At 31.9% G+C, this 13,682-nt stretch overlaps 1 protein-coding gene across 1 annotated transcript in view; it reads right to left on the bottom strand.

The window, feature by feature from the left end:
* LOC127717256 (uncharacterized) overlaps positions 1 to 13,682 on the bottom strand; it is a 35,073-nt gene that overhangs the window by 17,775 nt on the left and 3,616 nt on the right. The window contains exons 3-5 of the mRNA XM_052222996.1: positions 13,088 to 13,135; positions 10,312 to 10,388; positions 8,492 to 8,546 (exon numbers count right to left, since the gene is read on the bottom strand). Of these exons, the coding sequence (XP_052078956.1) occupies positions 8,492 to 8,546; positions 10,312 to 10,388; positions 13,088 to 13,135 (180 nt within the window). The remainder of the gene's footprint in view (positions 1 to 8,491; positions 8,547 to 10,311; positions 10,389 to 13,087; positions 13,136 to 13,682) is intronic.

Genomic DNA, 13,682 nt, shown 5'->3' on the forward strand with positions numbered 1-13,682 from the left:
ACATTTTCACCATTATAGTCCCCTCGTATATTACAAGTCAATATTAGTACCTACTACAACATTTTCACCATTATAGTCCCCTCGTATATTACAAGTCAATATTAGTACCTACTACAACATTTTCACCATTATAGTCCTCTTGTATATTACAAGTCAATATTAGTACCTACTACAACATTTTCACCATTATAGTCCTCTCGTATATTACAAGTCAATATTAGTACCTACTACAACATTTTCACCATCCCCTCGTATATTACAAGTCAATATTAGTACCTACTACAACATTTTCACCATTATAGTCCCCTCGTATATTACAAGTCAATATTAGTACCTACTACAACATTTTCACCATTATAGTCCTCTCGTATATTACAAGTCAATATTAATACCTACTACAACATTTTCACCATTATAGTCCCCTCGTATATTACAAGTCAATATTAGTACCTACTACAACATTTTCACCATTATAGTCCTCTCGTATATTACAAGTCAATATTAGTACCTACTACAACATTTTCACCATTATAGTCCTCTCGTATATTACAAGTCAATATTAGTACCTACTACAACATTTTCACCATTATAGTCCTCTCGTCCTCTCGTATATTACAAGTCAATATTAGTACCTACTACAACATTTTCACCATTATAGTCCCCTCGTATATTACAAGTCAATATTAGTACCTACTACAACATTTTCACCATTATAGTCCTCTCGTATATTACAAGTCAATATTAGTACCTACTACAACATTTTCACCATTATAGTCCTCTCGTATAATTATAGTCCTCTCGTATATTACAAGTCAATATTAGTACCTACTACAACATTTTCACCATCCCCTCGTATATTACAAGTCAATATTAGTACCTACTACAACATTTTCACCATTATAGTCCCCTCGTATATTACAAGTCAATATTCGTACCTACTACAACATTTTCACCATTATAGTCCTTTCGTATATTACAATAAAATTGAGAATGGAAATGGGGAATGTGTCAAAGAGACAACAACCCGACCACAGAACAGACAACAGCTGAAGGCCACTAACAGGTCTTCAATGCAGCGAGAAATTCCCGCACCCGGAGGCGTCCTTCAGCTGGCCCCTAAACAAATATATATACTAGTTCAGTGATGATGAACGCCATACTAAACTCCAAATTGTACACAAGAAACTAAAATTAAAAATAATACAAGACTAACAAAGGCTAGAGGCTCCTGACTTGGGACAGGCGCAAAAATGCGGCGGGGTTAAACATGTTTATGAGATCTCAACCCTCCCCCTATACCTCTAGCCAATGTAGAAAAGTAAACGCATAACAATACGCACATTAAAATTCAGTTCAAGAGAAGTCCGAGTCTGATGTCAGAAGATGTAACCAAAGAAAATAAACAAAATGACAATAATACATAAATAACAACAGACTACTAGCAGTTAACTGACATGCCAGCTCCAGACTTCAATTAAACTGATTGAAAGATTATGTCTTCATCATATGAATATCAGGCACAATCCTTCCCGTTAGGGGTTTAGTATCATACCATCATAACATATATGAGAAGAACATAACCCGTGTCATGCCAACAACTGGTTTTTAAATAAATGTGTTTAGTGCCGATGCAAAGACCCTATAAGTGAATCAATATTAACGCCAAAATATGCAATCTTTAATGACCTGACAACAGTATCGTAACTATATCCCTTCTTAATAAGTCTATTTAAAGGTTTTGTTAGTTTCAGAGGTGAATACTGACATTTTTGTGCTTTATAAAGAATATTTCCATAAAAAATTGGATGTGAAATACCTGAACGTATAAGAAGTCTGCATGTTGAGCTATATTTACGAATGATGTCCTTATACCGATGATAAAATTTAGTAAATGTTTTGACTAGTTTGTGATATCGAAAACCCTGGTGTAATAATTTTTCAGTAATACATAAATTTCTCTCGTTAAAATCTAAAACATTGTTACATACACGAGCGAATCGTACAAGTTGAGATATATAAACACCGTAAGATGGTGACAAGGGAACGTCACCATCTAAAAATGGATAATTAACGATAGGAAATGAAAAATCATCTCTTTTATCATATATTTTAGTATTAAGCTTTCCGTTAATGATATAGATATCAAGATCGAGGAAAGGGCAGTGGTCATTGTTAGTATTAGCTTTATTTAAAGTAAGTTCAACAGGATAAATTTCTTTAGTATACATACTGAAGTCGTCATTATTGAGAGCCAAAATATCATCCAAATATCTAAAAGTATTATTAAATTTGTGTATCAGATGTTGTTTCGATGGGTCTTTACTGATTTTTGTCATAAATTGTAACTCATAGCAATACAAAAAAAGGTCCGCAATAAGTGGTGCACAGTTAGTCCCCATTGGAATTCCGATAACCTGACGATATACAAAATCTCCAAAGCGAACAAAAATGTTATCTAGTAAAAATTCAAGGGCATATATAGTATCAAAGCATGTCCAATTGACATAGTTTTTTTGTTTATTGCTACTAAAAAATGACCTAAAAGAGTTTGAACATATATATTCACATTCTGACTTTTTAAATGCCCATTTAATTAGGTGTGTGAATTTTTTCTTAATGAGAATGTGAGGCAATGTGGTATATAGGGTAGAAAAATCAAAACTTTGAACAGATTCAAAATCACCAATATATGCATGCAATTTATCAAGTACTTCCAACGAGTTCTTGACACTCCAAAAGTAATTAATTCCACTATTTTCGAAGGCCTTATTTGAACAATTTATTATCAGGTTTTTGATTGTACCAAGTGTACTGGTAAGAAGAATAGACAATTTAGTAGTGGAACAATGGCTTGAAGACGAAATGAATCTATATTTGTAAGGTGTTTTGTGTAGCTTAGGAAGCCAATACATAGTTGGGACTTTCATGTATTACAAGTCAATATTAGTACCTACTACAACATTTTCACCATTATAGTCCTCTCGTATATTACAAGTCAATATTAGTACCTTCTACAACATTTTCACCATTATAGTCCCCTTGTATATTACAAGTCAATATTAATACCTACTACAACATTTTCACCATTATAGTCCCCTCGTATATTACAAGTCAATATTAGTACCTACTACAACATTTTCACCATTATAGTCCTCTCGTATATTACAAGTCAATATTAGTACCTACTACAACATTTTCACCATTATAGTCCTCTCGTATATTACAAGTCAATATTAGTACCTACTACAACATTTTCACCATTATAGTCCCCTCGTATATTACAAGTCAATATTAGTACCTACTACAACATTTTCACCATTATAGTCCCCTCGTATATTACAAGTCAATATTAGTAACTACTACAACATTTTCACCATTATAGTCCTCTCGTATATTACAAGTCAATATTAGTACCTACTACAACATTTTCACCATTATAGTCCTCTGGTATATTACAAGTCAATATTAGTACCTACTACAACATTTTCACCATTATAGTCCTCTGGTATATTACAAGTCAATATTAGTACCTACTACAACATTTTCACCATTATAGTCCTCTGGTATATTACAAGTCAATATTAGTACCTACTACAACATTTTCACCATTATAGTCCCCTCGTATATTACAAGTCAATATTAGTACCTACTACAACATTTTCACCATTATAGTCCCCTCGTATATTACAAGTCAATATTAATACCTACTACAACATTTTCACCATTATAGTCCTCTCGTATATTACAAGTCAATATTAGTACCTACTACAACATTTTCACCATTATAGTCCTCTCGTATATTACAAGTCAATATTAGTACCTACTACAACATTTTCACCATTATAGTCCTCTCGTATATTACAAGTCAATATTAGTACCTACTACAACATTTTCACCATTATAGTCCTCTCGTATATTACAAGTCAATATTAGTACCTACTACAACATTTTCACCATTATAGTCCTCTCGTATATTACAAGTCAATATTAGTACCTACTACAACATTTTCACCATTATAGTCCCCTCGTATATTACAAGTCAATATTAGTACCTACTACAACATTTTCACCATTATAGTCCTCTCGTATATTACAAGTCAATATTAGTACCTACTACAACATTTTCACCATCCCCTCGTATATTACAAGTCAATATTAGTACCTACTACAACATTTTCACCATTATAGTCCCCTCGTATATTACAAGTCAATATTAGTACCTACTACAACATTTTCACCATTATAGTCCTCTCGTATATTACAAGTCAATATTAGTACCTACTACAACATTTTCACCATTATAGTCCCCTCGTATATTACAAGTCAATATTAGTACCTACTACAACATTTTCACCATTATAGTCCCCTCGTATATTACAAGTCAATATTAGTACCTACTACAACATTTTCACCATTATAGTCCCCTCGTATATTACAAGTCAATATTAGTACCTACTACAACATTTTCACCATTATAGTCCCCTCGTATATTACAAGTCAATATTAGTACCTACTACAACATTTTCACCATTATAGTCCCCTCGTATATTACAAGTCAATATTAGTACCTACTACAACATTTTCACCATTATAGTCCTCTCGTATATTACAAGTCAATATTAGTACCTACTACAACATTTTCACCATTATAGTCCTCTCGTATATTACAAGTCAATATTAGTACCTACTACAACATTTTCACCATTATAGTCCTCTCGTATATTACAAGTCAATATTAGTACCTACTACAACATTTTCACCATCCCCTCGTATATTACAAGTCAATATTAGTACCTACTACAACATTTTCACCATTATAGTCCTCTCGTATATTACAAGTCAATATTAGTACCTACTACAACATTTTCACCATTATAGTCCTCTGGTATATTACAAGTCAATATTAGTACCTACTACAACATTTTCACCATTATAGTCCTCTCGTATATTACAAGTCAATATTAATACCTACTACAACATTTTCACCATTATAGTCCTCTCGTATATTACAAGTCAATATTAGTACCTACTACAACATTTTCACCATTATAGTCCTCTCGTATATTACAAGTCAATATTAGTACCTACTACAACATTTTCACCATCCCCTCGTATATTACAAGTCAATATTAGTACCTACTACAACATTTTCACCATTATAGTCCCCTCGTATATTACAAGTCAATATTAGTACCTACTACAACATTTTCACCATTATAGTCCTCTCGTATATTACAAGTCAATATTAATACCTACTACAACATTTTCACCATTATAGTCCCCTCGTATATTACAAGTCAATATTAGTACCTACTACAACATTTTCACCATTATAGTCCTCTCGTATATTACAAGTCAATATTAGTACCTACTACAACATTTTCACCATTATAGTCCCATTATAGTCCTCTCGTATATTACAAGTCAATATTAATACCTACTACAACATTTTCACCATTATAGTCCCCTCGTATATTACAAGTCAATATTAATACCTACTACAACATTTTCACCATTATAGTCCTCTCGTATATTACAAGTCAATATTAGTACCTACTACAACATTTTCACCATTATAGTCCTCTCGTATATTACAAGTCAATATTAGTACCTACTACAACATTTTCACCATTATAGTCCTCTCGTATATTACAAGTCAATATTAGTACCTACTACAACATTTTCACCATTATAGTCCTCTCGTATATTACAAGTCAATATTAGTACCTACTACAACATTTTCACCATTATAGTCCCCTCGTATATTACAAGTCAATATTAGTACCTACTACAACATTTTCACCATTATAGTCCCCTCGTATATTACAAGTCAATATTAGTACCTACTACAACATTTTCACCATTATAGTCCCCTCGTATATTACAAGTCAATATTAGTACCTACTACAACATTTTCACCATTATAGTCCCCTCGTATATTACAAGTCAATATTAGTACCTACTACAACATTTTCACCATTATAGTCCTCTTGTATATTACAAGTCAATATTAGTACCTACTACAACATTTTCACCATTATAGTCCTCTCGTATATTACAAGTCAATATTAGTACCTACTACAACATTTTCACCATCCCCTCGTATATTACAAGTCAATATTAGTACCTACTACAACATTTTCACCATTATAGTCCCCTCGTATATTACAAGTCAATATTAGTACCTACTACAACATTTTCACCATTATAGTCCTCTCGTATATTACAAGTCAATATTAATACCTACTACAACATTTTCACCATTATAGTCCCCTCGTATATTACAAGTCAATATTAGTACCTACTACAACATTTTCACCATTATAGTCCTCTCGTATATTACAAGTCAATATTAGTACCTACTACAACATTTTCACCATTATAGTCCTCTCGTATATTACAAGTCAATATTAGTACCTACTACAACATTTTCACCATTATAGTCCTCTCGTATATTACAAGTCAATATTAATACCTACTACAACATTTTCACCATTATAGTCCCCTCGTATATTACAAGTCAATATTAGTACCTACTACAACATTTTCACCATTATAGTCCTCTCGTATATTACAAGTCAATATTAGTACCTACTACAACATTTTCACCATTATAGTCCCCTCGTATATTACAAGTCAATATTAGTACCTACTACAACATTTTCACCATTATAGTCCTCTCGTATATTACAAGTCAATATTAGTACCTACTACAACATTTTCACCATTATAGTCCTCTGGTATATTACAAGTCAATATTAGTACCTACTACAACATTTTCACCATTATAGTCCTCTGGTATATTACAAGTCAATATTAGTACCTACTACAACATTTTCACCATTATAGTCCTCTGGTATATTACAAGTCAATATTAGTACCTACTACAACATTGTCACCATTATAGTCCTCTGGTATATTACAAGTCAATATTAGTACCTACTACAACATTTTCACCATTATAGTCCTCTGGTATATTACAAGTCAATATTAGTACCTACTACAACATTGTCACCATTATAGTCCTCTGGTATATTACAAGTCAATATTAGTACCTACTACAACATTTTCACCATTATAGTCCTCTGGTATATTACAAGTCAGTACCTACTACAACATTTTCACCATTATAGTCCTCTGGTATATTACAAGTCAATATTAGTACCTACTACAACATTTTCACCATTATAGTCCTCTCGTATATTACAAGTCAATATTAGTACCTACTACAACATTTTCACCATTATAGTCCTCTCGTATATTACAAGTCAATATTAGTACCTACTACAACATTTTCACCATCCCCTCGTATATTACAAGTCAATATTAGTACCTACTACAACATTTTCACCATTATAGTCACCTCGTATATTACAAGTCAATATTAATACCTACTACAACATTTTCACCATTATAGTCCCCTCGTATATTACAAGTCAATATTAGTACCTACTACAACATTTTCACCATTATAGTCCTCTCGTATATTACAAGTCAATATTAGTACCTACTACAACATTTTCACCATTATAGTCCTCTCGTATATTACAAGTCAATATTAGTACCTACTACAACATTTTCACCATTATAGTCCTCTCGTATATTACAAGTCAATATTAGTACCTACTACAACATTTTCACCATTATAGTCCTCTGGTATATTACAAGTCAATATTAGTACCTACTACAACATTTTCACCATTATAGTCCTCTGGTATATTACAAGTCAATATTAGTACCTACTACAACATTTTCACCATTATAGTCCTCTGGTATATTACAAGTCAATATTAGTACCTACTACAATATTTTCACCATTATAGTCCTCTGGTATATTACAAGTCAATATTAGTACCTACTACAACATTTTCACCATTATAGTCCTCTGGTATATTACAAGTCAATATTAGTACCTACTACAACATTTTCACCATTATAGTCCTCTGGTATATTACAAGTCAATATTAGTACCTACTACAACATTGTCACCATTATAGTCCTCTGGTATATTACAAGTCAATATTAGTACCTACTACAACAATGTCACCATTATAGTCCTCTCGTATATTACAAGTCAATATTAGTACCTACTACAACATTTTCACCATTATAGTCCTCTGGTATATTACAAGTCAGTACCTACTACAACATTTTCACCATTATAGTCCTCTCGTATATTACAAGTCAATATTAGTACCTACTACAACATTTTCACCATTATAGTCCTCTCGTATATTACAAGTCAATATTAGTACCTACTACAACATTTTCACCATTATAGTCCTCTCGTATATTACAAGTCAATATTAGTACCTACTACAACATTTTCACCATTATAGTCCTCTCGTATATTACAAGTCAATATTAGTACCTACTACAACATTTTCACCATTATAGTCCTCTCGTATATTACAAGTCAATATTAATACCTACTACAACATTTTCACCATTATAGTCCTCTCGTATATTACAAGTCAATATTAGTACCTACTACAACATTTTCACCATTATAGTCCTCTCGTATCACTTTCTGTAGTCTTTCCTGCCTTAAAAAAAATAGAAAGAAGGCAGCTGGTTACATTAAATTTGGAAAAACAGAATTAATAAACAGCTGCGCCATGAGTGCATGAAACCCCGTCGCATTTTCTTAGAATAAAGTTCAATAACTTCTCACTGTCATATCAGAAATTTGTGAAAAACTAAAGGGAGGTTATCTTAATAGATATAAATTAAACCAGTCACCAAAGTTTAATGAAAACTGCTCAAAGCACTTTAAAGGTATTGTCGGAAAACTGAAAAATCACCCATTTTTTATGAATGTAAAATCTAAAGTTTTTAAAAATCAAAAGAGAGATTAAGTATATAGATATAAAAAATGCACCAAAGTTTCATGAGAACTGCTGAAAGCATAAATTTTTTGAGTTATTGTCCCAAAACTGGACAATCCCCCCATTTTCAATGAATAAAACCCCATAACGCAGAAACGTAAAATTTAAAATTTATAAAAATCAAAAGGGAGTTCATGTCAATAGATAAAAAGATTTCACCAAAGTTTCTTGCAAATTGGTGAAAGCATTTTTGAGTTATTGTCCGAAAACTAGAAAAAAACCTTTTTTTTAATGAATAAAACCCAACAACTCAGAAACGTATAATCTGAAATTTATAAAAAACGAAAGGGAGCTCACGTCAATAGATATAAACAATTCACCAAAGTTTTATGCAAATTGGTCGAAGCGTTTTTGAGTTGACATGTTGACGACGGACTGAGGGGCGGACAGACGGACAACGGTATACCATAATACGTCTGTAAACGGGCTTATAAAAATACAGCTTCTTGTCCATTTACTAAATTTTCTAAATATAGAGAATACTTTAATATGATAAAGAGCATTTTGTATAAAGACATGCTGCATCTAACAAAGAAACATATATCTGACAGAGAGCTTAAGGCCTGAGGGCTGATATTGATTGGTACTCATGGATTGTAACATTACAAATCTTGAGATATTCTAAACATATGATATAGGGGATACCAGGTACGTGATCTAGGGTATGTGATAATGATAATACTATATGAGGAAGGTAAGACTGTATCTAAACAGAGATCATATAGGCGATAGCAGGTACCTGATTGAGGGTGTGTGATAATGGCTATACTATGTACGGAAGGTGAGACTACAATGCCCTCTTCAATTCCTAAATGGTTAATTTTGCATTATGTTTCTGACTAATCTCCTTTAACTAATTTAATTGAAGCGTCTTCATCAGAAATCCAAAACAGCAATATTAACAGTTTGAAGAATCAATAAAAAGGATATTGATTAAGAGATTTGCTGCAATTTTCCCTACCTAAACTATAATAGAAAAACAATGGATATGGGTATCCGTCCATGACACAAAATCAGTACTTGCACAGCAAAAAAACACACAAAAAGCAAAGGAACAGTGGTTTAATTGCTGTTCTTCATCTCAAAGTATGTTGACATTGTTTAAAACAAGATCCTTAATATAAACATGGTTTCGTAAATTGTTTTGTTATAAATTAGGCCATTAGTTTTCTTGTTTGATTTGTTTCACATTTTCATGTCGGGGGCCTCTTATAGCCAACTATATGGTATGGATTTTTTCTCATGCTGTATGGTGGCCTTAAATTGCATACCGACCGGTATATCCATTTCATTTGAACTCTTGTGGATAGTTGTCTCTTTGGCAATCGTACCTATTTTTATATTGAATGTGTAGAGATTTAATGGCTTTTAGTCAGAAAAATATTAAAAGAAAATAAACTAGTATATAAATACAGAAACTTACATTTGCCAACCAAACATATTAGTATAGACCATATCTATACCGCCATCCATAAAGCCAAAACTATTTGCTGGTGATACCTGGAAATTATAAAAAGCCATTATTAGGCCACAAAAACTGACAAACAAGGCCATAAAAAAGAATACCCAACCTACCCAGAAAATAGCTGCTTACTCAAAATCTTTTATTGTCCTGATGTGAAAAAGGTTTTTTTAATCAGTTAGGCATGAAGACTAAAAAACATCTGTCACTTCAATTTCTCTTTGCCGAAAAAAAAAAAAAAATGCCTACCTACCTACCCACTGTCTCTACCTTTGGGTAGGGTTTGGGCAAACCAAAATATTTTTAAGTGTGGCCCAACAAAACATGATAGATTTAAAAATAAGTTGGTTCGGTATGATTGCTGATGAGATAACTCTCCCCCCTTATTAGGCCATATAAAATGACAGACAGCAAAATATGATAAAAGCCATTATTGGGCCACAAATATTAGCTCAGCAATGTGATGGCAAAATCACGTCCTTATTTCACATATTTCAGAGTAAAAAAGAAATTGTATACCAATAATTCAAACAATTACATTTTACTTAATTGTTATCATGATTACTGTTAATTCAGAAATTATAGGGATATTTTTATTACAGTAAATTTTTCAAAAAATTATTGGCCTGGTCTTATGCGGCAGATCGACCTATCTAAGGTTTTTTTTTAAATCAGGTCGCCACAAAAAACATGCAGCAGCATCAAATTTGCAATATTATAATAAAAACATGCATTCATAATTTCAGTAGTGATTTTCCTCTATAAAATTGTTGCAATAGCATTAATCAGATTTCACATTATTAAGACAGGTAAAAAAATTTCAGTAATAAATGCATTAATTTCTTTATTTAAATTTTTAGTATAAACAAATCAAACTAAATATTGCTTTTATTTATCTGTATAACAACCAGTTTGGTATGGCATGTAGCTTATCAAGTTAACCTGACAATTTTATCTTTGATCATCATTATTAAAAATTTGGCATTTCTCAAATTAAGGTTTTTAGGGGATGTAAATTAAGCTGTTTGAGTGTAAAGAATAAGCAAACAGTTTCAAATTTGGTAAATTTCAAAATGAAAGAGTATACATTCTTGTATTGACTGATTAAGGCTTAATGTCCATCAAATCCATTGGCAAATATTATATGACCATTCTGGACTATTGTTTCAGAAAAGGGAGAAGGTTTGGTACCATTGAAATGTTTAATCCCGCTGCAAATGTTTGCACCTGTCCTAAGTCAGGAATCTGATGTACAGTAGTTGTTGTCTGTTCATGTAGTTCATACTTGTTTCTCATTTCTCGTTTTTATATAGATTAGACCGTTGGTTTTCCTGTTTGAATGGTTTTACACTAGTAATTTTTGGGGCCCTTTATAGCTTGCTGTTCGGTGTGAGCCAATGCTCCGTGTTGAAGGCCGTACCTTGACCTATAATGGTTTACTTTTATAAATTGTTACTTGGATGGAGAGTTGTCTCATTGACACTCATACCACATCCTCCTATATCTATATAACAAGGTAGAGATATGTATATCATCTTGCAGTATTGTACAAGATCAAAATGATGAAGTCTTTTAGATGACCAAGCAAGGGATCCAACCCGAGACCTACCAATTGCCATTCATTGTGCACCTATCCAGAGCACTTCAGTTAAAACTCTGTTTTTGTTGGGGTTCATGATGCTCAATTTTTAGTTTTCTATGTTATAATAATTTTTTGTGTATATTTTGCTTGTATATAATATTGAATCATAGATAACTTGAATATGTATTAGGCTAAACAAAACTTCCATACTATTAACATTAACATAAACAAATATTACATGTGTTCTCTTCTAGTTGTTTTGTACTAAAATTTAAGAAGCCCTTGCTTCACACCATCGAGATAACTTTTTGACAGATTAAATTGGTTAGTTTCCAAGACAAAATTTCATATCATAAACTAATTCTAAAACCAGGATTAATACACCATTTTCTACTTAAGGAAATGCCTGTACCATGTCAGGAATATGACAGTTGTTTTCCATTCATTTGATGTGTTTGAGCTTTTGATTTTGCCATTTGATGTGTTTGAGCTTTTGATTTTGCCATTTGATGTGTTTGAGCTTTTGATTTTGCCATTTGATAAGGGACTTTTTGTTCTGAATTTACCTTGGAGTTTGGTATTTTTGTTATTTTATTTTTTCTAGTATATAGATTTGTATAAGATAAAACGATTTAAGATCTGTCTAAAAAAAAAATTTTGCAGTAGTTCGTCTAAAAACAAATATCATAAAAAAAAATATTTTCCTTACAGTTAAGCAATTCTATTGAATAGCTTACCAAGGAACATATAATCATCAACATCTTTTTGTTTATTTAAATCTAAATGTTTCAAACATCTCCGTCAAGCCATACAGCAAAAAAATGTACGGAGATAGATGGTTAGTTAACATGAACACTATGTATGATATGAAATGATGAATCTTATGTATTATATACTGCTTGTTTATTTGTATGTACTATTTTATTTTGCACTTATTCTATGAGGGCCTAAAGGAAGCTAAGGGAAAAAAAAATGGGTTATGCTCTTTAAATAGAGAATATCATTATTACTATCATTATTATTAAACATCCTAGGCCAATAGGACAATTAACAAATATTTTGATATGTAACAACTATTTGAATCTAACCAGTGTTAAATAGCCTCAACTGTCATTTCAAGCATTAATTAAGTTAAAAACAAAATATATATCTTACCAAAGCATCTGCTTCAGGTGCCCCTCGGAAAATATCTCCTGATGAAATCTGAAATTCATTGTAATGCATTGCAATTATGACTTTTTTGGTGGCAGGATTAAATCAATAAAATCAATGAAATTATAGAATTCTTTACAACTTTAGTATAATTTAGAAATACTACGAGGAAAGCTAAATGTTATACCAGTCTTCCTAGACAAACATTTAAGAAACAATCATTTCCAAACCAATTATACTGGTAAGAACATTTCTGCTTTTTGTATGGTTTTTCCTTAACCTAACAGGTTACCCGAAACAGGGAAAAAATAACAGACAGACAGACCCACAGACTGAAAAACATTATGCTCTCCTACTATTTAAGTTTTGCTCCCCCTATGTGCTTTCAGAGAAGATTAAAAATCAACTGCTGTGTAGCAAGTGATGGCAATATTCTGCAATTGCTAACACAGATCTTCAGTTTAAGTGAGCCAAAGCATACTAAAAATCATCTATAAGTTTCATTGAAAAATAGTCACTGGTTCATGGGAGTTTCAGATACAAATTGAACAGCAATGAATAAACAACAATATCAATTATAATCCAGCCTAGCAAGTGC

Source organism: Mytilus californianus, unplaced genomic scaffold, assembly GCF_021869535.1.
Source record: "Mytilus californianus isolate M0D057914Y unplaced genomic scaffold, xbMytCali1.0.p SCAF_94, whole genome shotgun sequence".
NCBI classification, from domain to species: Eukaryota; Metazoa; Mollusca; class Bivalvia; order Mytilida; family Mytilidae; genus Mytilus; species Mytilus californianus.